Source organism: Chroicocephalus ridibundus, chromosome 14, assembly GCF_963924245.1.
Source record: "Chroicocephalus ridibundus chromosome 14, bChrRid1.1, whole genome shotgun sequence".
NCBI classification, from domain to species: domain Eukaryota; kingdom Metazoa; phylum Chordata; class Aves; order Charadriiformes; family Laridae; genus Chroicocephalus; species Chroicocephalus ridibundus.
In genome coordinates, this window is record NC_086297.1 from 10,571,279 (window position 1) to 10,596,737 (window position 25,459).

The 25,459-nt window shown below is 44.0% G+C and overlaps 2 protein-coding genes across 9 annotated transcripts in view; one reads left to right on the plus strand and one right to left on the minus strand.

Annotated features, from left to right (window-relative positions):
- TBCD (tubulin folding cofactor D) overlaps positions 1-19,678 on the plus strand; it is a 128,221-nt gene extending 108,543 nt beyond the window's left edge. The window contains exons 34-40 of the mRNA XM_063351632.1: positions 2,536-2,657; positions 3,583-3,660; positions 9,421-9,510; positions 10,447-10,534; positions 12,387-12,496; positions 15,363-15,447; positions 17,765-19,678. Coding sequence (XP_063207702.1) covers positions 2,536-2,657; positions 3,583-3,660; positions 9,421-9,510; positions 10,447-10,534; positions 12,387-12,496; positions 15,363-15,447; positions 17,765-17,776 — 585 coding nt within the window. The 3' untranslated portion in view covers positions 17,777-19,678. The remainder of the gene's footprint in view (positions 1-2,535; positions 2,658-3,582; positions 3,661-9,420; positions 9,511-10,446; positions 10,535-12,386; positions 12,497-15,362; positions 15,448-17,764) is intronic.
- The window catches only part of B3GNTL1 (UDP-GlcNAc:betaGal beta-1,3-N-acetylglucosaminyltransferase like 1), a 127,887-nt gene continuing 120,189 nt past the window's right edge, over positions 17,762-25,459 (minus strand). For 5 of the 8 annotated variants that reach the window (XM_063351637.1, XM_063351640.1, XM_063351634.1 and 2 more), the window contains 2 exons: positions 25,006-25,080; positions 21,139-23,401 (listed from right to left, as the gene is read on the minus strand). In XM_063351637.1, coding sequence (XP_063207707.1) covers positions 23,183-23,401; positions 25,006-25,080 — 294 coding nt within the window. In that variant the 3' untranslated portion in view covers positions 21,139-23,182. Of the gene's footprint in view, positions 17,902-19,684; positions 19,774-21,138; positions 23,402-25,005; positions 25,081-25,459 lie in introns of those variants that run through there. The other 3 variants (XR_010073228.1, XM_063351635.1, XM_063351636.1) reach the window with 3 other exon arrangements.

Genomic DNA, 25,459 nt, shown 5'->3' on the forward strand with positions numbered 1-25,459 from the left:
CCAGTTTTGTGACTGTATGGACCGTTTGGAGAAAATACTGGGCCGTGAATGACTGTGTTAATTCTTACAAATTAAAATGTTGGGATGTTCAAAGATGATGTTCTAAAACATCTGGTTACTATGACAAATCGTATGCAAATTGATGCATATTTGGGGTGAAGGAACAGGACCCAAATCCACTTTTTTTGGTTGACAATTCTAGAGCAAAATACATTTAAGAATAATTTCTGTCACTTTTTTTTAAAAGAATCAAATAGTGTGGATTACTGTATTTTTACTTCTTGTAAAATGTTGCTGACTTTAGTCTTAGAGTTACTGCCCTCCAAAGATTTGATTTATTAAAAGGAGTGTTGCAAGCAAAACAAGGGAGACGTCGTTTCACTTGTGATAAAATTTAAATGATATGCAATTTTTTCTGAAGTTACTGGGAAAATAGGCTACTGCCACTTCAGTGCTGTAAATTTGTCAGGATTAGAAATGATCCGAACCCAATGTTATTTATTGAGCGTAACGTGGTTTCTTCTGCACACATTAGAGGAACGTTATGACTCTGAGAGTAGGTCTTTCTCTGCTGAAATGTGAAAACTGGAGGCTTTAGCAATTCCCTGTACATCTGATGGTGTCCAGGCTCTCCCGGCTGTTACTGCCTTGCCTTCCATTGGGGTGCGTTGTGGGCAGACGACTGCATTCTGATTCTCGCTCTTCTGTGCTGATGCACCCATAAATGTTGCTGATATAAAAATTAAATTAGATAAAATGTTGCTTTCAGGAAGACACTTGTTACACTTCTCATACTGACCTAATTATTTTGTTCTTTTCTTGATAAAAGCGTCAATCTACTGAGGCAACTGATTGCACCTTTGCCCGAACTATCAAAATTCTCTGTATGAGCTTCAGAGAGAAAATCTCCTCTAACCGAACGGGCTTATGGATTGCTTACAGCCCCCTCTTGACACTAGTGATCAAAACTGAAAGAAGTTTGTGCTCCACAACTGATCTGCCCCACCTACCCTTCCCACAGCCCCCTTCACCGTAACCCCTTTTCTCATTAGGCGGACACCCCCTAACCGCCACCCCCTTCCCTACGCGACTTGACCCGAGCCCCAGCAGGGCTGATAGTCTTTCTCGTCAGAGTCAGGAAAATGCAAAAATCTGATTATAGAATCATTTAATCATAGAATGGTTTGGGTTGGAAGGGACCTTAAAGCCCACCCAGTGGCACCCCCTGCCCTGGGCAGGGACACCTCCCACCAGCCCAGGTTGCTCCAAGCCCCGTCCAGCCTGGCCTTGAACCCCTCCAGGGATGGGGCAGCCACAGCTTCTCTGGGCAACCTGGGCCAGGGGCTCACCGCCCTCACAGCCAAGAATTTCTTCCTCAGGTCTCATCTAAATCTTCCCTCTTCCAGCTGGAAGCCATTACCCGTTGTTCTATCACTACATGCCCTTGTAAAGGTCCCTCTCCACCTTTCTTGTAGGCCCCCTTCAGATACTGGAAGGCTGTTCATCCTTGATGAGGTATTTTTCTTTGAGGTAGTTTCTGTAACGAAAAACCCCACATTTTTCTTCTCATCCTCAAGGGAAGTCAATTAATATTTTAAAAGATGAGCCTGGAAACTCAAATTCCTACTTGTCCCAGAAATGAAGACTCTCAGCATTGGTAGCGAGGTTTGCACAGCCCGTTGCAGCCCTTGTCCCGCGCAGGGGTGTACCGGTAGCTGCGTGGGGGCACAATCCCACAGGACAGGGGGGTCCCACAGAGCCTCTGCCTTCTCCCCTCCTGCACTGCAGCGCCAGCGTTCCTGGCTGGAGCCTGAGCGGGGCCGGGCTTGGAGAAGCCATCCTGTGGCTCCGGGAGAGCGGGACCACGGTTGGGTGAAGGCTGGAGCCTGTGCCATTGAACGGCCAGCCTGACCCCCATGGACGCCTTCCAGCTGAGCCCGGAACGTACGCACTGAAACCTGCTTCTGCCATCCTTCTGAACTGCCCCATTAGCATAATAAAGTTAAACCAAGAGTCATTATTTCTGAGTTGTTTTTAATTCTTAACCGGAGTTTACTGTTGGTTTGTGTGGCCTGCGTCATGTGCCCGAGAGCTTGCCTGCATTTTTCAATTACATCAGCTTGTTTAATAAATATTACCTCTTGAACTTCTTGTGTACTCTTTAGCTTTCAGAGCCATAACATGATTATTATTTGAAATAAAGCAGGATAATCATAGCGGTTTGGGGATGTTTTATTTTGAGAGAAAGAAAATAATGAACCTTTAATGTGGTCTATTTTTCCTACAATTGCAAAACTTAAAAAGGAAAAAAAAGAAACAGCTTTCTTGAAAAAGGATTAATGAAAGTAAAATAGCCGTCTTCCTGTCAGATATTGTTGCTGAATTTATACGCCCAGCTGGCGTTGGCAGAGCGTGTTCCCAGGGCAGGTGTACACCTCGGGTGGCGAGGGATGAGCGTGCCCGGGTGCAGCCCTTGCTAGCGGGTGTTGCGGGGTCTGTTCCCTGGGCCTTCACCCGAGGTTCCTCCCGTTGCAGCTCAGATACTCTGCCCAGAGCCTCTTCGACTACATGAAGAAAATCCAGAATGATTCCAGTGCCATGGAGGGTTTCTGTGAGACGTTGCTGAAGGTCTTTGAGGACAACCTGCGGAATGACCGGTAATGTTTTTCTTCCGCTTTTTTATCTTTAACGGCGGGACTGTTTGAAGTCAGATGTATTACACATCTTTTTTAATACGCCCAGATGAAATACGCCTGACCCATGTAGATTTGCTTTAATACAGCTGTTGGGTAAAGCAAGACCTTTGGTAAAATGTGTAACAAAGGAGTGATCATTGAATATTTTGCGTTTACTATAGATTAATATCAGGCATAATGTGAAAAGCAACAGGTTTTTTTATAATGCAGTATTGGGGATTGTATATTGCTGCGCACTTTTCATTGTAGTCCAGTCTGCATTTTGTTTAGGGAATGTTTTTTCACAAATACTTGAAGTATAATTTTCTCTTGAAGATTTTTCTTTAAAGGTGACTCATTCTGCATAATGAGATTAATTTCTCTAAGCCTCACTTATCAAACATATGCAAAATAGAAAATATTCCCTAGAGGGGGAAAAAACTCACAACTATTAATAGAATTTTCAATTTTATTTTATTTTTATTTTGTTTCTTCTCTCAGCTGTTAAAATAGAAAACATGCCCGTAGTTATTCCAGCTGACATGGTGTGTGAAGGCAGCGTAACTTCTGATAACATTTTGTGGAATACATTGTTTAGATACTAAAAAATAAATTAATATTTTCTACTACGGTTAATTGTGTTGTCAGGACCCTGCAAGTTTAAACCAGGCGTGTTGTTAATTAGTTCTTTCTCCTGTTGGCTGTAACGGAATGTCCCCCTCGCAGCCAACAAGGATGATTTAGCCAACACAGAAGTTACCGAGCAACCTCCTCTGTGTAAATTAGAGTTCTAATTTAAATATGTGTAGGTAGATAGGAAGTTTATTTCTTTGCTTCTAATTAAAAATATTATATATATGTATGCCAAGAAGCGTATCTACATTGTTAATTTATTTTCTTTCATCAGGGTGTCTGTACCTCTCCTGACGATGCTGGACCAAATGCTGGCAAATGGCTGTTTTGATATATTTATCATGCAAGAGAAGTAAGTTGTTGAAAGTCTTTTTTGTTTATTTTCCACCGTGTATCAGGCCTCTTAAATCTCCCACTGACTGCTGCTGAATGTGGGTGCACAGGACTCCGAATGTGTGTGTATATGGGTATAATATATTTTGGTTTAACTTTCCTGAAGTGTGGCAGCTGTGACAAATTCTGGACCAGATACCCTTGAAAGGGTCTTGATATAAAATCTTCGACTCCTTATATCAGTGTAGAAGTTGGTTGTTGGTTCATTGTTTTCACCTGGCAGACTTGGGCCAGTATCAGATCCGTGTAGCTTCTCCCCTTTACTAGCTCCCGAAATGTGCGCTTTTTGGAGCGCACTCCTCATTGTACTGTCAGCCTTTAGCAATGGCACTGTCCTGTTGGGATGCTGGAAAATGGTGTGCCTACAAGCTATCACTTCCAAAATCCCACTGCTTTTGTTAACCTGAGTATCTCCAAAGAACTTAATTAAGATTCTAATAAGAAGAACAAAAAAGGCATGTCCCAGCTTTTCCATACTGAGTTCAGTCTTCTGGAAAGCATTTAGTTCAGGAATGGATAAACATGAGTAAGATACTCCAATGTCAAATCCTGCTTTTTTGCAGATGTTTCAGAAGAGAATGATTTTAATTTCAGTAATATTAAAATATATTCCACAAACTCTCGCAGGCAGCATCTTGGCACATCTACAGGTATTTGTAGAACTGTGCAACGTGAATCCTGTGAGCACGATACTGGGTTTGGAATCTGTTGATTCAAGAATTGCTCTCACAGCATATAAATTTTAAAAGCTTTTATCACTCTAAAAGTTTTGATTGAGTCTACTCTTGTTTTCAAGTGCGTATTTAGATAATCTCTCTTAAGTCATGTTTGGCAGTCCCTTTGTGAATAGGAATTAACAATGAGTCAGATACTCACAGATGGAATGAGTATTCCTTGCTTGGCTTGGTAACCGTGCCAGGGATCTGGGACTTCCACGTAGGCTCCAGTCTTCCCTGCTGGGGAAGACGATCGGTTATGGCTGGAAATCCCAGGTAAAGTCAGTGTCTCCTGCATCACGGGACAGTTTAGTTCCTGCATGTGGCAGATTTTTGGTAATGTAGGTGCGTTATGGTTGAGAGGAGAGGATGAAGGAGTCGGTGTGTGCAGTTTGGGGAGAGCCCCCCCAGCCTGCCGTGCTGCTGCGCGGGAGAGCCCGTGCGCAGAGCACCTGAACGTGGGCCATGGGTGAGCCCAAAATTATATTTAGTGCAATGTTTGTGCTTTCTTACTTTGGCACAGGTTGTTTGGGTGTAGTTAGGGATTGATAAATCCTAGGCTCCGAGGCCTGTCTGCCCACACTCTTGGATGGCACCTGCTCCTTTTTCATAGAAGAATATGGACGAGCGTGGCTTTGGGTCTGCTTTCCTGAATGGGACCACTTACCCCCTTTCCAAAGAACCATGCTGTAAAAATATAGAAATACAATGCAGAATGACCCTGAGTATTGAGACGCTGTGCTTGGGGCCATGAAAAGGCCGTGTCCGCATGCCGTTTCAGATACTGTTATATAAAACGTGCCTGTAGTAAGAGGGAGGTGCACGGTTGTTTTTAGAAAACAGTCTTGGTGCTGGTGAGCAACTTCCCTGGTGCTTCAGTCCTGCTGTGCACTTCTTGCTTGTCGTGTAGCAAATGAAAAACTCTGGAGAAGCTGGGAATGAAGCGTTAGCATTCCTTGGGGTGTTCGGCTGCCATTTCATCTCCTTCCCTCATTTTTTACCACACTGGGCTGAGTGGAGTTTTAGCAAGGGAACTTGGGCTATAGGGTGTCTGGCATTGGGATTGTGCCTACACCAGCCCCTTAATAGTCAACAGCCACATTAGAAAAAAGCATTTACAAATGCATTTTTAAGTTTCAAGTAGATCGTGGACCTTTTTTTTTCCTAGCAAAACATTAGCAGTCCGGAACAGGTAATATCCTACACTGCTTAATTTAAACAGGATTAATAGCCGTTGGATGAATTAGTTTGACACTTGTTAGGAGCTCAGTGCTTCTGTTGAAGCAAATTGCCACACGGTGTCACTCCTGCCCTGCAGAGGCGTAACCCGCCGCGCATTTTCCTGCCTCTTTACACCATATAGCTCATAGAGTTTAGAACACGCAGCTTGACATTTCTGTAGATGAATTTCAGCCTTTGGGAAGGTCTCTGTGCGGCTGGTCTTGCGATCTCTGTGCAGGAGGGCGAGGGGAGCACTGGGTGTTTCTCCTCCATTACTGGATTGTGAATGTTGGTGTTTAACGTGAGATTCATTTGTCAGCGTGGGTCGTTCCTCTGCCAGGGCCCTGCTGAAGCTGCCAGCTGGGAGGTGACGTGTGGGGCAAATACCTGTCCAGTGGGGCTGGGAATGAATCAACTTCAGTATCACCGGGCTCAGCAAAAGGCTCAGAAGCAGCTTTTCTTTGTTGTGCTTGGTTTGAATCCGTAGTATGAAAAGCAAAGCTCTGCCTCCCATTTTTCAGGCTGTTACTTCCTACTCGTTTTAAACTGGCATAAACCATAAACTCCAGCGTGAGAGTTTCCCCCTCTCTTGAACTGGTAGGAATGGTTTGTGTTGCTACATGGTAAGTGGCATGAGAGAACTGTTCCAGGTTAAAAATGCCCTTCCTCCAGTAAAATTGAGCTTGCAGCAGTTCCTCGATCTGTTCTGCTGTGTGCTCCCAAATTGTGCCAAAATAAGGAGGGAAGTGGGGGCAAACCATGCCTTTCGGCAGCAGCGCAGGTGTACGCCGGCCTGAAGCGTGGGGGAAACTGCAGCATCATTCACCTGCCGTTTCCTCCCACCCCACACAGCCCTGGAGTTTTCATTTGAAATGTAATTTCTTCTCACAGCCTGAAACCTCACGATTTCATCTCGGCGTACAGTGTGAATTTTTGGAGCTGTGTTCATAATAATGTAGGGACTGTTAATTGATCAGAGAGACTGCTGGAGGCAAAGGGCAACATGCTTGAAACAGCACTGTCATAAATAAAGCAGAGCATATTGGGCTTTTTTAAGCGCACCGGCGGCTACTCTTAAAAGATAGTGGTAACTGTCAGCTCCCTGCTGGTAGTGGGACAAGGCAAAGGGAGGATAAAGGAGAGCGAAGTGAAGGCACTGGCAAAACTGGCAGCGGAGCTCTGGTAGCCGCAGGAGTCGTTCTGCTGGGCTGGTGAGGGAGCGATCCCGGAGCTGCTCGGGCTGCTGAGCCCAGCTGTGTCGATAGCTCCCTCCGAGGCACGGTAAGGTTAGTCTCATACTCGGTACCACGTGAGCAGAACAGCCTTTGAATGGCAATTCAGGATCTACTGCCTTCTGGAGTAATAAGTGAAAGTGGCATTTCTCTTTCTTATGCGTATATATTTTACACATTCAGCAGAAATCGTGAATTGTATACGTATAATATTCTTCTGGTGGTCGTGCAGCATTTAAGATGGTATGTGTCCCCACTGATATCAGAGTCATGATCTCTATGTATTACATGCTGCCGTGGATTATTTTTTTTTAAAGCAATTAAACGGGTATTGCTTAATAAACCATAAAGTAAAGAGCACGGCAGTGGCTGTCCTCTGGTTTCACGGCCACCCCAGGTGATGTGAGGTGAACTGTTGAAACTCAGGTCACCTTTAGGAGGAAAAAGCCGGCACCTTTTTGCAGTACGGCGTGCGCCCAATTTACATAATGTAAAGACTTTAGACTGATTCCTTCTCCCCAGATGCCGACTCTGTTGCTGCTGGCGCCGTGCCCACACAGGAGAAGGAATTTTCTCAATTTCCTTTAAAGAGGCCAAGCTATTTGAGTCATTTGAGATCACACATAGGTTAGGTTTAGTTATTACAAATGTGAAATTGGGAAGTGACAGAAAGGCAAGTGCGTCTGTTTTAAACAGAAAATGCTGCACATGAGGTTACATGTACTAAATTTATTCCAGATGCTCTTGTTCCAATTGGTCTCTCTGTTGCTGTACTTCTCAGCGACGTCCACGTTGTTCAACCAATTGAAATCTCACCTACTTTGCTATATTGCTGCTGTTCCGTGCTGACAGCCAGGCGTGCTTTGCAGATATTGTCATTAGTTGTCCACACAATGTCTTTGTGTAATCAGGGGTGGGAGGAGGAGAAATTTCACCAAGGTAAGAAAAAACACAAAACTCTTAATAGTAAGAGAGCAGATACGCTCTGATCCCTCGTCATTGGCGGGGACAAGTCAATGCCCACGGACACACACACAGATGGGGTCAGGAGACGTCTGTCACTCTCCTGAGGTGTCTCCTCCGTGCCTGCTCTCCCTGCCGATCCGATCGTAGACGGGGCGACACAGCTGCGGTTCCTGCAGCCAGCGGGGACAAGGGACTTCCTCTTTCAGCATCTGATGGAGGTATTTTAAATCAGCCCCTCCCAGGCTCTTTGCTCCTCAAAGCCACTGTCAGCTCTGAAAGAAGCCTCAATGTCAACGTTGAAAACCTGGCAATTTTATTTACTCTCTTAATGTGGTTTTCTGGACGATATTGAGACAGCTGTAGCCAGCATTCTTTAGCTTAATGGTTCCATGGTTTGTTGTTCAGGTTTTTTAACCAAGTTAATATTTGCCAATATATGCCAGCATATTGTTAAGAATTTTTTTACAAGTAATTAAAAAACACTAACTCTTGTCGGGAAAACTATATATAACCAGGTGCATTAACTTTAACAAAACATCTTGTCACTCCTATAAACCTCTTGACTTAAATGTTCTGTTTTCCAACAGATTACGCTACGCAGCTTTTCCAAGTCGTTTTTAGCCACAGCTTTGACTCGGGGTAGCAGACAATAAATGTCAGGATTTTTTGCTTTCTGCTTTACATACACAATAGAGTGAGGTTTCCAAAATACACAGTCCAGAAGGAATCGTGCTTGCTAGGCAAACATGAAATAGTTTCTTTTGCATCTATGGCACTTCAGCTTTGAGTATAGCAAGTAAAAGATTAAATAATTTGTACTGCAATAAAAGCAATATTCCCTCTTTACTTCTCTTTAGTAGATCCTTGGAATATGCTAACAATACTTGTGTTTGTATGAGTGTCTGGGAAAGAGCGGTGAGAATCACGTTTCCCTTTCCCAGACTGTGTGGAAAAAGAAAAGAATTTGCTAAATATATTTAAAGATGGCTTCATGACTCCTGCGCTTAACAGGACTGTGAGCCCTGGGTTTAATTACGTCGTCTGGAATCACTAAAGGAATTTGGGCTGTGAAATGGTGGAGTACTTAAGAAGAACATTCATCCCCTTTTATGTAAAGTTTGGTTGAAGGCCATAGGAAAGACCAAGGCACCACCATGATAAATAGACGAAATGATTTTTATTTGGCTGTAGAATATTTTAATTCCTGCCGTAGTATTTCTGATGGACCAGGCTGTGTTGTAGGCGCAAGCCATGGCTAGCCAGTTACCGGGCATATACTCAGTCAGTTTGGATAAATGAAGTTCCTGCCTCAGCATACAGGTAGTAGCAATGTCAACAATTCAGACTAATCTCTTCCCCTTTTTTAAAAAAAAAAATAAAATAAAAAAAGCCCAGTAACATGGTGGCCAAACTCCCCTGTGTCTTTAGCAAAGGTCCACCGAAGGCAGGGTCTGCTGTTGCAGAAGCAGCACGTACTGCTCTGCATCACACCTTTCCTCTCCTTTGAATCTGAATTTGGCATCTTTCTAATCATTAGAGGTATTTTAAATACTGCTGAAATCTGTTTTTCTTTCCCATTTTCAGCCATCCCTTTTCAGTGAAGTTACTCACCCTTTGTAAAGAGGAGATCAAAAGATCCAAGGACATCCGGAAGCTTCGCTCCAGCATAGGAGTGTGAGTTGATGAAATAATCTTTTCTCTGCTTATAAAAAGTGAAGAAAATAAAAGTACAGTACACGCTGATGGGACAGCGAGGGCTATTCCATGTGAAAAATGCACACAAATACACGTAACAAAAGGTTGTGAGTTTCATTTATTTCTGGGTGGTTGGGGTGAAAACATCTGAAGGATCTGATAAAGATTTAACTGCTTTTAAAATGTTGATATTGTTAAAGATGCGGGGAATCATTTGCTTTTTGCTTGTTGAGAGCTTGACTCGGTGCCAATGCAAAATACCTATAATCGATTAGATCTTCTGTGTGCTAAAAAGAGCTGAAAACACGCACCTGCAGCATTCCTGTCTGGCTTTGGGGTAAAAGCCCTGACTCAGCTCAGGCAGCGGCGAGGGAAACAGAAAGACGGAGCCGGGCGCGGAGACAAAGCATTGCAAAGCTCAGCAACGGTTCAGTGGCAGAAACTTGGCACAATGACTCAGGTATAACGATGCCAAGCAATGCTTTTATTGACTTTCAGTTCACTTCTTTATTGGCAATCTATTAAGAGTGCAAGAAAGCCCAAGGTGAGCCGTAGCCCGTGTTTCTAATTTCTCTCCCTGTGAAGCGCATCACACGCGCCCAGCCTGCCTTAGCTGGTCTGGGCTTGTCTGGGCTGGGCCGGAGCTTGACTCGGATTCAGACCTTGGCGCTTTAAATCTATATTTGTGCTTGGCGCAGAAGTGTGGCACCGCAGGAACCCTGAAGCGTTTCGCTGCACTCGCCCTCCGTGTTTGCTTTCCCACAGCACTTAGAGCTGAGATTTCCTGGGGGCAGCGAAGTTTCCCCTCCCGCCCTTTTTTCTGCTACACATCTCCATTCTGAGCCTCAAACTGTACTTTTGCGGTTGTAACACAAATATCACACAAGATCTGGTTTTTTTTCTCATGTTTTCTAGGTTTTGTGGCCTGATTCAATTTCAAGGAGACATGAAAGAAAAAGTTTTATTTCAGCTGTTTCTCCTTCTTTGCCATCCATTTCCTGTAGTAAGTATTGAAGATACTGCATATTATCAAATGTATTATTTAAAATACTTCACTAGTAAAAAAAATAACTTAAAAAGTGCATTAAAGCAGGATTCTTTTTAACAGCTATTCATGTATATAATAGGTTTTATTTCTCAAGGGTCTGCTGTCTGCAATGCTGCCACCTGAAGCAGGCTACTGGATGCGTGCAGCATACTGGGCTACTCCATATATGCTGCTTTTCCACCTTCTGTCCCGACTTTTTTAAATTAGAAGCACTTTAAGTGCCCAAGTTATTTGTTTCTTTTACACTGCACTCAGCAGGGTGAAGATCTCTGCACCATTTAGTGCTTGAAAGCTCCAATCAGATAAATCACTGTTAGTTTTTGCAATATTGCTGATAGCGGCAACACGGTAGTAGTTCTGGTGCAAGAAAAATCTATTTGTTCTTTTTGTCAGGTGTGACGAAAGCTTGTGCAGCACAGGAGAGTTTATCGGAAGTTTATCTTTTTCATATAACTAACTGGAGCGGGGCACAAACCCTGAGTTATTACTCAGTCTGTGTAAGAGAAGATCACGTGTGGGATAACATTAGCTTAGTCCTTTAGAATTTTTGTTGACTTAGGATTTTGAGAGAGGGGCAATTGGGGCACAAGACCTGGGAGCCCTGACTTCGAGCTGCTGTGACAACCCAACAGGTACAACAGCTCTGTGGCGCTGGCGTTGAGTACAGGGGTGGCCCTGGGGACGTCTGTGGCTGTTCCTCTGATGCGTGAGGAGTGGCATCGGGGGGGGCGCAGGGGAAGCAAAGGCTGGCAGCAGGAATCGCAGGGGCACATAAAAAGAACGTGCAAACCCATGAGGTCTTCAAGTGGTTTGAGAACAGACTGAATAGCCCAGAGTCTGGCCAGTGCAAACCAACATTGTTTATTCGAACGTTGATGACTTTTTGATAAGGTTAAAATCATACGGTACTCAGCACAGCTTGAGACTTGAGAGTTTTATTCCAACTGCTTCCCTGTCGCGTGTACTTGCTACGTGAAGAATCCTTTGCAGGAGGGGCATGATGTAAGGACTAAAGAGATCATTTCAGTTTCATCTTTTATTGGTATTTTACATAATAAATATATTTTGGTTTTACAGATGGGTCAATTTAATTTGCCGCTACTTCTCCAGAAATAACCCTATAATTTCTTTGCCTTCCTTTGGTTATCATCAGGCTTTCTTGAAAAGAAAACCCAAACAAACGGAATTTGGTTTTGTTGCCATTTTGCCGTCTTCCATTTAGTACGTTTCTAGGCATTGTGCCTCAGAAGCCAGCCTAGCTGCCTTTTCTGTACACACCCCCCAACATCACTACTAAACACTGCGCCAGGAAAAATACTTGCAAATTAACTGCTTCCGGAGGCTGGAGTGTAAAAAGCTAATGTTACTCACAGCACCATCTATCTCCCAACAGGTTTTTTTTACAGAGTTTTGCTGACTCTTGCCGTCTCCAGGCTGGGAAACCTCTCTGTTTTGTGGGCCTACAGCAACCAAAGTGAGAGCCAGGCTTTGGCGCCAGAGAAGAAATGCTCCAGTTGGGCTGTTCTCAAACAACATTTGAATTTGTTCCCTGCAGGGGCCAGATCTTAGTCTGAAACCCTGCAAAAGTTGAGTGACAATATACTGACAGGAGTAGCGCCAGTTTCCTCGAGGTGCAGGAATGAAGTCCCTTCCTGCAGCACATGGCTATCAGAGGCCAGGACGGGCCGTGGTTCGGAGTATTACAAAGTGCCCAGCATAAAATGTGTGGAGAACCAGTAACGGCACTGGGCTCTTCCCTACAGGACTCCAGATATTTTCCTAATGGTTCCTCTGCTCTTCCCCCCAGATCCGGAAAACGACAGCCAGTCAAGTTTACGAAATGTTGATAACCTACAGCGACGTGGTTGATCCTGCCGTTCTGGATGAGGTTATGACCATACTCAGCGACACCAACTGGTAAGTGAATTTGTTGCCAGACAGGAATAAGAGAGGAAATAATTTCTGTAGTGCTGAAGTTAAAAAAAAAGCCGATCCCTTTGGAAGCTGATGACAAGGAAGCTGTAAGAACCGATATTGTAGTTTCAGCTATTTATTGCTTAAGCATTGCTGAAAAGAATTGAACGATCTAGTATATTGTCCCACTGGAAGCGGTATGTATAAAATCACCACTAGATAAAGAAAAATATCCGCATTTTTCTAAAAACATACGAAGGGAGGAGATCTTGGAGATGGTCCATGAAGCAGAGAGAGACTGGGCTGTGCAAACAGTCAAAATTCAACTGCACAGACAGTTTCTTGGCATTTATAAGCACTGGCAGGATTTTGGGAAAGGAAGGATCGCTGCAAGCTGGAAAACAACGGGATTAGCGGAACAGCTCAAATCTCCCATGAAATGTAATTGCTCAAAATGATACAAACGTTGTATTCAAGCAAATATTTTGAATTGGAACAGTTTAGACGTTTCCCCAGCATATGACTGCGTGAATTAAACAACTACTTTTATATAATTCTTTTTTTCACCTACTGTTACCTGTAACCTGGGCTTTTCCCCAGCGCGGGGGGAACTGGGTCTCTTCAGCGTTCTCCAGAGCAGCCGCGTGTCTTGGCGGGCAGCAGGGACGGGTTCCAGCAGCCCCTGGCAGGTGACGGGGCAGGGAACGCTCCCCGGCATTTTGCCACTGGTTTTTCCTCTTCTGCAAATTTTAGCATTGCGCATTATGGTCACCTGGAAAAGTTTATAAAGACGGCATACCTCGGCTGTTTGAGAAAATACGGAGTTTTAAAGTACTAATTAGTTTTATTACTTGTGCTGCCGTGTTAAACTTTTTTCCTTCTTACAGTCGAGTCCCTTGGGTCATGGGTCTGCCGGCCCAACACCCGCCTCACACAGCAGTCAGAGTTAATACATGACAATAGACAGATATAAAAATATATATTTTTTATTTAGTCATTATATTAAATGGCTTTTTGTCTTCATTGACATTTCCTGGAAATAAAATTAACCTAGACACATTTGAGAACAAATACACCTTAAGGTTGAGGTTTGCATATTTTCAGACTGCATGCTTACATTATTTAACTTTTAGTTAATTGCTATTTTATTTCTGTGCTTGAGCTTAAATAACTTTATATTTGGGAAAAGAAAACACAGTTTGTCATTGTAAGGGGTGGCTGCTGCTATTCTTCTGAATTTATCAGTACGAAATGAGAATAATGGTCTCGGATTTCAAGAACTGGTTATCACCAATTCTGCCTGTTGTTAAAGGCACTCGCAGGACGAGACGCTGATGCTGAGTGGGGTGTTTAGGGGGAGCCGGGGCTGGCTTACGAAATCTGAATTTAAGCGCGGGCTTGCTCAGAAGTCGCAGGAAGAATTTGTTAACAGAAACACTGGAGAAGGATGAGATTGTGCCTGCTGTCACAGCGGGATGTTTACAGTACCACAATTAGACGGGGTGCACACCAAATTGCTGCAGCAAAAGCAGTGGTCGGGCAGCTCTAACTCATAAACGGGTCACTAAACCAAAGCAAAATACCTCCTAAAAACCCCTGGAGAAGGCTCCGTATTCTCTTTTCACCTTGTCATTTCCAAGGTGTGACTGGGTCAGGCTGCCTTCGTTCAGGGCTTGCTCTAAATTGCCCGTTGCGATATGGCTCTTGCGCTGAGATTAAAGAAGAGCTCGTTTACTTAAAACTTAATTGTTTTATCTTGCTAGATTTGAACTGTTTACAAAAGCAGATATTTGAAGTCAGTGCTGAGTGTCAGAGGGAGCTGCTTGTTATTCTCAAGCTCTCAGTGCTAAAACAAACAGTAAATTCTGAATTACAATAAGCATTAACATCAGGAAGCCAAATGAGAATTAATATTTGGGGAGGATGGTAATTACTGGCATATGCATATTTCTTCCTTGTTGAAATTACAGAGAGTTTATCATACAATTGTGTAATTCAGAGTTTAAACAAATTACGCTATAAATAAAAACTTTTGTTTAGCTACAGGAAGATTTCCAGTATTAAATGTGACAAATTGTCCAAAGTATCTGGAAAAAAAAAAGTTAGTTCAGGTTATTTCTAACTTGACCTTTATGGTTTTTCTCTGTAGTTTTGGACTCTGTTTATGTATTAGAGTTACATTTTTAATAGCCCATTTACTTAAGAAAACCAAAGTAAAGGTCCTGAGCGGGCGAGTGACGCTGGCAGGCTCACAGCGGTCCACTGACGGCCGGGGGTTCGTACCACAGTGAGAAGAATGTTGTCTCTGTGGATTTTTGGCATTTTGGGGCTTTTTGTAACTGACAGTTCTTGAGGAAATTACCTCATGGATGTCGTGCTATTTCAGAAACCTTTTTAAAAGACTCACGAGTTTTAGGTCTGGCTCTTCTATTTCAGGAGAAAGCTTCTCTAGATGGTAGAATGTTTTTCAAACCCAGTGACTTTTACTTAAATTCTTGATGTGATGTTTTCTAAAATGAAAAGGAGCTATACATTTAGAGAACAAATTAGCGAACTTGTAGTCAAAAGGCCTGTATAAGTGTTATTTTTTTTGGAATACAAAAACCTACAAGAATAGTCTTAGACATTTTAGTAGTAACTGTGACTTGTGGAAGACCTGCTGCGTATTGATGCTTTACCTGGCTTAAGATGGTACAGAAATGTTAAAATGTGACACAACAAAACCTTCTGCAATTTGAAATGTACATGACAGTACAGAGACATACATCGTAATACAGCAGTAGAATGGATGGCTTAACAGAAGTTGCATGTATGTGGCCAACTTCAGGGTTTAATTTTTGAACTAACTGGACAATATTTCCTCACGCAGGGAAGCGGAATTGCCGGTGGTAAGAGAAAAACGCAACTATCTCTGTGATCTCATGAAAGTGCCCAAACCGCAGCTGGTATCCAAGGTAAAGTACGGAAATGTGCTCCTGAGGGGGTTTTTAAAGAAACATAGCAATGACCGATTGCTCCACCAAATCCACTGTGTGCTTCTGTGCGACAGAGGCCGTTCCGCGCTGGGGCGCGAATATATCAGCGTGCCCCAGGAGGAATGGCCTCCAGCTCACCACAGAGTATATGGACTTGCTGAAGGCGGTTGTCTTAAGCCCTTCCAGTCTCGGGTCTTCAAAACATTCCAGGCTTGTAGTGTGACATCTTACTGGGACAAAAACGCAAGAATGAAATAATACAGGACAGATGTTTCAAAAACTGTTCATCTGCCTTTTCTGGGGAAAGAAAAAGGATAAAAACTCCCAGTCAATTTCAGCAACAAAATTAGAACATGGTTGTGAAAGCCACGGAATTCTAGGAAGAATATAATCTCAAAGTTAATACATTCATAAGACGACAGACAACAGACAACACATCCGTATGTAGGTCCCATTTCACTTTAATGCTGCTAGTTTGGAGTTTGCCCATCTGCTCAGTATTTCAGAAATATTCAGAGAATTTTCTGCTTTGGTGAGGGTTTCTGAGAGCTTCCTTTCCTCTCTGTGCAAACATGAGGAGGTCGAGTTATTGTTGTTTCAAGAACATTTGTTAACTTGACAATTTACAAAAAGAAATTATTTGTACTTTGAGTAACACAAGACAAGGTGAAAACACTTGATGAGCCAAGGCTACGTCCCCCAGGCATCCACAGCAGACCATCTACTCCCTAAACTGATTAAGCTTAAAAATAGTGGGGTATCAGTTTATTCTTGGCCTTTGCAATTTGTATTGTTCTGCTTTCATAGTTCTAGAAAGCTTTGTCCTCTGTGATTATTTTATAATTCAGAAACATCCCCCGCGCAGTCTTTTCTCCTAAGTTTTTCTTAGTAGAGTGGATCTTCATTCCCTTCATTTTCTCGTCGAAGTAGCTGAACACCATTAAGTGTATTTGCACGACTAGAACGAGGGAAAGCATTCTGCGGTTGCCCTGCACAGTTCCATTGCAGAATTGCGGTAGCCTTTTTCACAACCGCAGCTTCTGTGGCTGAAAGTCTGGAAGTCTTTCCTCCCGCCGAGCACCTGAGGGCCAGCGTGGCTAATGGCTCTGTAAGTGCTCCTTGGACTGGCCCTTTGTGGTATTACCTTATCTCAGTCCTTGGGCTCCGCCACTTCCTCCTGGGGGATATTCTGATAATCCTTTACCCTCAACCCGCTTCCTAACGTAAGTAGATCCTATGTTTTGAGCTGTCATCGACATGCATAAAAAATATCTATTTCTTAAAAAAGTTTAAAAAGTATATAAAAATTGGCCAGCAGACTAATACTTCAGACAGCTATGAATGAAATTCAACGACCCGCTGCTGTCCCCGCAGCAGTTTCCTCTGCTCAGCTCCCTGTTCTTACCCAGACACCTCTACAGATTTCTGCTCTTAGTACAATTTTAAGAAACCTGTGACTAACATTTCTGTAACTCTGGAAAACAAGACCCTGTAAGCCCTCGCCCGCCCAAGGCATTGTTTTTAGAGCAAAAGTTGACCTGAGCATTGCTGTTTCAAGGTTTCCAGTCAAACAGTAGAGATGTTGTGTTCAAAAGGAAGCTGTTACAAGATGAATTCACTGATCTCAAAAAAACTTATTTCAACTCCTTAATTATTGGAGGCTGACAGCAGCCTGACAAATTAGTAGAAAACCGTCTCTGATATAAACAAAAGAGTAAGGAATAGCCAATATCCATACAGGTATTTCAGATGGAATTGTGACAAATAACATCATGGGAAATCTGGAATTTCTGTGGCTGAGTTTGGAACTTCACCTTTTTCACCTCTTTCACCATAAGCAAATAGTTAGTGTAACTTTTAGCAAAAAGCTAAGCCTGCCCCTGCCCTGGGAACTGCTGGAGTCACTCTGAGAGTGCTACTCGCTGAACATGAACTTTTCCCAGTGGCCCAGGTGTCCCCAGCAGCAACCAGTTTGTGCTCACACAGGACCGTGCGACACTCTGCTCTTCCTTGAGAGCTCACGCACCCTGAGAACCGAGGAGAAACAACAGAGCAAGCCAAGCCTAACATTATGAAAAGGTGAATGAAGTTCATTTCACATGAAATCAACACTTATCGTTGCTTTAAAACTTGTACAAAAACAATTTGCTAAACGGTAGTTAAAAACTGAGGTGTTAAAAAGGACTGTAAATATTGTAGCTTTGTATGTCTGTTTAGTTAATTACATGATTGGGATCCTGTTAAAATAGCGGTACGTGCTACTCCATGTGACATCCATTTGTTCTCTCTCCGGCAGAGCTCGGCGTAAGGAGGCCGCAGGCTCTGGCTGCTGGGGGGAGACCCAAGCGCTTGGTTCAGGTGCCGCTGGGACCGGAGGAGTTTGTGCTGCGGCATCCGGACAAACGGGATTCTCCGCACGGGCTGCCAAGTGCTCTGTTCAATGAAAGAAGAGGCAGAGATTATGTCTTAAAGCATCATGCAGATACGCCATATGAAGGCAACAAATATTCGTTATGTTTTGGGGTTTTAAGGTCATTATCTGTAGCCACAAGATGGCGGTTCCTCTTCATACTTGTGTCACAACTGACCTGGCTTTTTTTTGATGTAATGATTTATACAGCTCCGAAGGGAGCCATTCAGCCGCTGCTTGCTGTACACACATGGAGTATTAAACCCGAGTTGCTGCATTAGTCTCTTAAAAGGATTGTTTTTCAGCGTTAAAAACAGCAAAGCTTAGTGATAATGAAATCTTCCTAAAGCGTCTCAGTGGAGAAGGCTGTCATTCTTACGTCACAGCTGAACAAAAAAATGCAGGTTTCGCTTCAGCTAAAGTCAAAGCCTCTCTTAATAGCTCTTTATATAACAAATTCAAGCAAATGTTTTTGTGGTAAACTACCTTTAAGGACTGAAACTTTACTTTTTTTCCTTGAAGAATAGAGAGGTGACTCAGTACTCAGTACTTGCTAGCAATTTATACCATTTCTTATTGCCTATAAAATGAAATAGCTATAACATTTACCTTTAGTAAGAATAATGTGACGGGGATGAGAAACGCACAGGCAACACAATATTCTAATTACACTGTTATTTGATGGTTCTAATTAAATACCCCTCTATCCTAGCACTTCAGGTAGACCAGTGGTGCTCTGCGCGAGCGTGTATGTACACACCCCCCTATGAAAATTTGAAAGGAAGGTAGAATTCAGGCAGAGGAGCTAAACCCACGCCTGTTTCCCTGTGAAGTGCCCGCTACAGACTGCGCCAGTCTTCTACTGCAGGCATTCGATTCCAGCACTACAACCACCTCACCTGAACAGTGTTCTCCTTTTTAAGAAGATACCTAATAAATTATATTAGCCACTACTTCTTAAGTATACGGGCAGCCTGGACTGGCAGATGAAATTCAGAGTAGATCACTGTTATTGATGACGATGACACAAAGGGGACTCGATTTCACACTGCGCAACAGAGCGCCTTGCCCCTGCGGCATTGCTGCAGAAGAAGTACTCCAGACACACAACCTGTGTCGTTACACTGCCATTAGAATCGAAGTTTCTGGTACATTCTGAAGAGATCTTGGGTTTGTGAAGTTACACCTATAACCGCAAGAAAAAGCGGAGTTGTGTTGGCAAAGCCTGCTTACGCAAAAAAAACCCACGAAGGTCCAGCGAAAGTTGTGAGCATCTGCACATACAAATCACCTGGCTGCCAGATGATGGCAGAGACACAACGGCACTTTCACCCGGCCCATAGCAGAGGGTGCCACCCCTCCGTCTGGCTGCCAGCGCTCTGCAGAGCTTCACCTCGGTGACAGCAGCCGCTGCTCCCAGCCGCGGGCACGGGGCAGGGAATGCTGGAGGCCCCGTGCGATGGTTGACACAAACCTCTCCTTACACACCCCGTGGCTCCAGGCTGCGGTCGGTGCATTTTTTGGGCTTCCCTATGGTAGCAGTCCCCATGTAGTCTTACGGCTTGTATTTGATGGTTATTTACATTAGAAATACAATTTAACAATCAAACTGAGTTTGGTAAACAAGTGAGCAAGTAGCATTATCCAGGCAGTAACTAGGACCTCCCTTGGAAAGGAGCTACTCAGCACAAAGATGAATTTAATGAAGCACAAATTACTAAAAAAAAATTCTAAACCTCTGAACACTTCGGTCTTCCTACACACAGATACCCAGAGGATAACACAGCTTCGGAATCACTGCCTTACCTTGGCCTTCAGTTGAAGTGGTGATAATCCCTCCCTTCCTTCAAGTTCAGCATGTTCAGGTTTGTTTCAAACGCTCCACCTGTCAAATCCTGCGAGGGAAGGGAAAGAGCGTTAGATCAACCAGACAAACTCATTTCAGGTTGTAACAGGTTTTGGTGATTTGGTTCTTTAGACCACAGAAGAAAGTCCCATTGAAGAACTAAACATAAACCAAGGCTCAGAAACGTTTCCATTCAGAAATTATATGTATGTTGAAAATTTAGTGTTCAAATTAAGGGGGGGGTGGGGGTGGCGCAGCGCAGACATTCAACAACTCCTTCTCCTTCTGCACCCTTTGGCTTCTAACACAGGCGTTTTCAGGGAACAGACCAAGAGAATCAGTTGGAAAAAAGAGTGATTTTTGTAGATTTTGAACAATGATTAGCTTGTCTGATAAAACAGACCTTTCATCAGGCAACTAAAATATTTTGCATAGTTAAAGGTGTTTCCTTTGGAGCCCCAGTTACGTTATCTGACCAGGAACGGGGAGGTTTGCCCCAAGAGTAACCTTGCAAGGCCATCATGGCATTAAGAAAACATGCCAACTTCAGCATTTCTCAGCACTTCTACTGTGGTCTTCCTGGAGTCCTTAATTCTGCTGCTCTTCAGGACTGTCACCAAATAAAATAACGACTTAAAGCTCACAATGCTATAGCAGGTAGGTGAAGAGCTTGCTGGTGTTCTTTTGGTTGGCCCAGAGCAGCGATACTGAAGATTCAACAGCGCACAAGACTCCTGCAAGTGTTCAGGACATAAAGTGACAAAAACGGAGTGAAACTGTGGAATGAAAGGAGGTGGAACGCTAGGCTTTGCCTAGAATAGCGGGATTCAAAAAACTGCTCTGGGTTCTTTAACGAACCTGAGCTCAGAAGCAAAGGTTTCCGTCTCACAGGGAGGACTGTGCATCCAGCTTCCCAGCCCCCCCTGCACCCAGCCGCGGGGCTGCTGATAAACCCGCTCGGAGCACCTGGGGGTTGGGTGGGAGCCCTCCATTCCAGGAACGCGCCTTCTCCAGCAACAGGGAGCCTAATACCAGAACGAGCTGAGCTGTCTCCTCCACACCGCGGCGTTGTTTCTGCTGCCTGAATTTCTAGGAAAGGGAACGCGTGCTGCTGCACGTGTAGGTCTCACAGCTCCTGCCCACACCATCACGCTCTCCGATCAACTCCCCTTCCTCCTATACGAGGCTCATCTACCTGCCGCGTTCTTCTCTTTTCACTAGCGATCCCAAAAAGTACAAACATGCTATCATCTGATCCAGAGCTTCCAACGAAAACCGTAACAACTGGTCAATAAAATTCACAACTGAGCTCTGTTTACTAACCATAAAAAAAGTAAGAATAGCAAAGGACTAAACGGAGAAGGGCAGGAAAGGGCCCGTGGCACTCGGCTTTTTAAGCGATAAGGCCCCGATTGTGAAAGATGTTGAGTACTTTTTAACGTTTACTTCCTGAAATCAAGAATACTTGATGGCATTTAACAGTTTGAAGGTCTGGGTCCTAGTTTTGCAATTCATTCAAGATCCCAAACCGTCACTGGTCCATCACGTCAGCAGGGAGTTCAGCACAGACACGTAGGCCTTGACTGTGGCCTTCAGCCTCCGCTCCTGAGTCCATAAACCCAAGATTCCCCACTCAGGACACAGGGTATGAAACAGTTGCATTTAGCTTGCTGAAAAATCAACCTGCTTTAAAGAAGGGTTAAAAATAAACAAATAAACAAACAAACAAACAAGAGCCCCGATGCTAAATGAAGCAGGAGAGTTAAACCCAAACCTTCCACCCCCAGAGCACAAGATGGCTGACAGAACACGGCGGGGTTGACAATAGCTGGTCCACCACTACATTTACTGAAAACTTTATACAATCAAACTGGTTTAATTACTGAGACAGAGAAATAAAAATCCCTTTCATTTGAAGCACTTCGAATCCATGCCAAAACAGGGCACAATTCGTGATTTCTAAGTGTTTTGCTTTTACCTCCAAGCGGGGAAAAAACCCCCAGTGCGGCCCCATGGGGCCGGGCTGAGGCTGACACACGGGCGCCTTCTCGCAGCAAAACCTCACACACACACGGAGCACAATGTCGGCTCCAGCCCCTCCTGAAGCCATTTTCAAATGCAAAGATCACTCACATGGGCGACAGCTTTTTCAAAAATGAATTTATGTGGTAACCAAGTAACGCCAGCGCTAGCATGGGAGCAACTGCCTGAAAAAATAAATAAGCAAAACCACTGCTCCAAGTCCACGGCCAGCGGAGTCGATTCTTGCGAACAACCCACTTACTAAACATAGATAATTGTCAAAATTACCCTCTCAGAGCTGCATATTAACAGGCAGGTTTTGTCCATACCAAAACAAAAAATAATCCCCTACCACAAACAGCCAAAAGACAACACGTCCCCAGCACACTTTATTCTTCAGAAGGGCGGGGATGAACTTACGTTGGTAAATCATAAAGCTAAATCTGGAAGTCTGGGATGTTTAGGAATTTGTTAACGACTTTTAAGACATTAGCTAAGAGGATGGGCAGCTCATTCTGCCTTACTTCCACCAGCTCCCTGCACGGGGCGCAGGCTGTAGCCGTGGCGCTGACGCTGCCTGCCCAAGGGACATCCCTGCCTTCACGGGGGCGCTGGGGGTTTGTTCGCTGCGAGACCTGACGCACCGAGCTGGGGAAAGCGACTTGCCCTAAATTGGTTGAAAATACAGGTTATTCGTCACCTCTCCGACACGGGAGTTTTGGTTCCCCCCCCCGAGTACGCACAGGGATAGCACCCTTTCTGCAGAGGAAATTAATGTCTCTGCAAATGACATCAGCCTGGGACTGGAACTTGTAACAGCAACATTTTCTGCACACTTTGATTCGATAAATCTGGGTGCATCAGAGAGACAGCAATAGCTACCGCAAAAAAGACATTTTTCATTTGATGCAATCTTAATATTTTACACACTTACTCCCTATGCTACTTTTTCCTCTGCTCCCACTTTCAAAAAGCATGTTGGAAGAAAAATGTAGAAAAGGTGATTAAAGAAAAGCAGGGGGGAAGCGGTGTTTTCAGCCGTTCCGTCAGCCGTGGGCTGCAGAGACAGGGAGGCAAACCCAGCGAGACCTCCCCTCTGCCTCGGGCTTGGCCTGCACAACAGCAACACACTCGGCTCCTCGCAACCCATTTAGAAACCATTTCTTTTAGCGGTCGGGTCTAGAAGCTTGAAAGCTGCTGCAGACAGCATACCTGAACAGTTTAAACCACAGACATTTATCAGCTCCTTTTGTTTTGCTAGAAGACAACATGACAAAATTACTACTGAAAACTGTGGCCATTTCAATCCCCCCACAGCCCCACAAGCAGCAAGAGTGGGACTTCACAGGTTCCGGCAGCCCCCGCGAAGGCTCCCAACACTAATAAAATAGAGCGAGTACAACAGGGGCTGAAAGCGACCGCTAAAAACTACACAATCAGCTGCGAAACGCAGTGGAAGAGAAAAGGAGGGTCCAGCAGACTCGGTTCTGGAGCGGGACTCGGAGCACTGCTGCTGCTTCCCGAGAGCCGCCGATTCCTTTCCTCTTTCCACTGGGTTTTACACTTCCTATGCTTTGTACACATATATTTATGAGTTTTCTTTCTTTCTTACCTTTTCTGTGGTGTCTCAGGTGATAACAGGGTATTGGGCACCACTAACAGAAAAAAAACTGGTTTCAGTTCTTCAGTATAAATTTGTTTTTTTAACAACGGTGAACCTCTGCCTTCATAATATTAAAAAATACGGTATAACGACAGAGGTGTACTGTGAGGTTCATATAATTAACAGCTATCCGGCTGTTTAAAAATCCATGGAAAGGTAAACTCCATTATGGACTTTCTCTCTGTTACGCAAGTTCATCATCAGCATCGCTCTTGTCTGGCCACTCCTTCGTGTTCCCAGTGTAAGGCTGCCGACCTCCTGCGCACTGAGCTTTCCCCACCTCGGCTCCAGGCTGGTTTTGCCGTCAGTATTTGTAAGACCGACCCTCCCCACAGCAACCGCGCCATTCAGTCACGGAGTGAGAGGGGCACGGAGATCACCGGCCTGCAGTTTCCACAGATTTGGCTCCACGCGAATGGCTACTGACTTTCTTAAATTCTCCTAAAGAGTGAGCTGCTTCAAAGACAGATTTTAGAAGCAACTTTACAAACTCTGAAAGTGCTTCAAGTAGCTCCAATTGTATTTCCAAAGAAAATACTGCATATTACTTAAACCACACTATGGCCTGTAGTGTTCCGTGATCAGCAAGTAGAAAACGCTCAGTGGCCATGAGCGGAAAAATACAACCGAAATGACAACTGAAGTCATGGACCAGAGTTTTCCGGCAAGATGTTGTATAATAGTCTCATTGTAAAGGCTTCACAAATTAAATGTGCTTTATAACAGGTTGCACAGATGTTTTGTCTAGGGACTTCCACCCACCATTGTATGTAGAATGAAAAATTAAATTAGTTGTAATATTACTAGCTTATCCAAGAGTTTATCAACCAACAGTACATGATAATGCCCTGAGGTACTTTCAGTCTGGTTTTACAACTCACAGTTATGATCTCAGAGTCGATCGTAAAGTTGGGAGTGCTCAGTGAAAAGCACCAGCTGAGAGGAGATTCAGCTCATCGGTCTTTGAACAGATCCACGCAGCGTTAGCATGGACGAGTTTCTACGGAGCTACAGGTTTTCGTTACCATTCGAGACTTTTTTACTAGTGTTTGCAACTAGAATGTCTTTGCTACTTTGCTTTAAATATTATCCCATACACTGCGCTTTGCTGTTTTAAATCTAACAGCAAAATAACTTTGTTATCTCCTAGTTATGTTATTAGGTCAATTAAACTAGCTGAAATAAGAAAGTTACCACAGCGCAAGAGAGGCTTCAGGACTGGCAGTGCCAAACAAAATGACTTTTAAGATCCGATTTAAAAAACAAAGCCTTTGCCACACATAGGGCTGCAAAATATTAGGAATAACCAAGGCCCCGAGGCTGACGGTATCTGCTCATTTGCGTATAAAGTGTTGTTGGGCAAGAAAGTAAAGGTCCAAGCTCCTTTGCAGAAGCTGTACCTTTTATTACTCTGAATAGTACTTAATACTGCTGGTTTAAATCCCCAAAATACTCTGCACAATCGATTTGATAAACAGGCCTTTCAACTGCATAGGAAAAGCTTCTGGGAAAAGCTACTTACAGTAAATAGAAATTCATCTTCCTGAGGAGCAAACACTGACTTTACACAAAGCTGAGGCCGGGGGCGGTACTCACCAGCTTCACGCAGATAATGAAAGGCGGAGTTGCAGCTCTGAAGTGGCAGATAGGAATTTTTGGTTTTGGTCTCTCCTGCAGGAAAAAGCAGTGGACTTCAGCAGAGAGGCACACTGGTTACTCGTTACCTTAGTTTTAGGAGCTACTAAACACAAAAAGGGGGAAAAAATGATTTTGAGACCTCATGCTACATAGTCCAGCCGGTCACACGCTTCCGCTTGTTATTTTGCCCGTCGTTTGAAGTACCCCTTGTTTTCTTACCATAATCTTTCAATACCGTTGTGTTTCCTTGAAGGGAGTTCCACATTACAGCGGATCCGCATGAAGAGCTGGCTGCTCTCCTCCACTGCTTCATCCTTACCTCCAAGCTCTGCTTTTAGCCCTTTCCCAAACAATTCCCTCTTTGATCCGATTGCAAGGTATGCTGCTTTAATAGCCTACCCCATAAAAAATA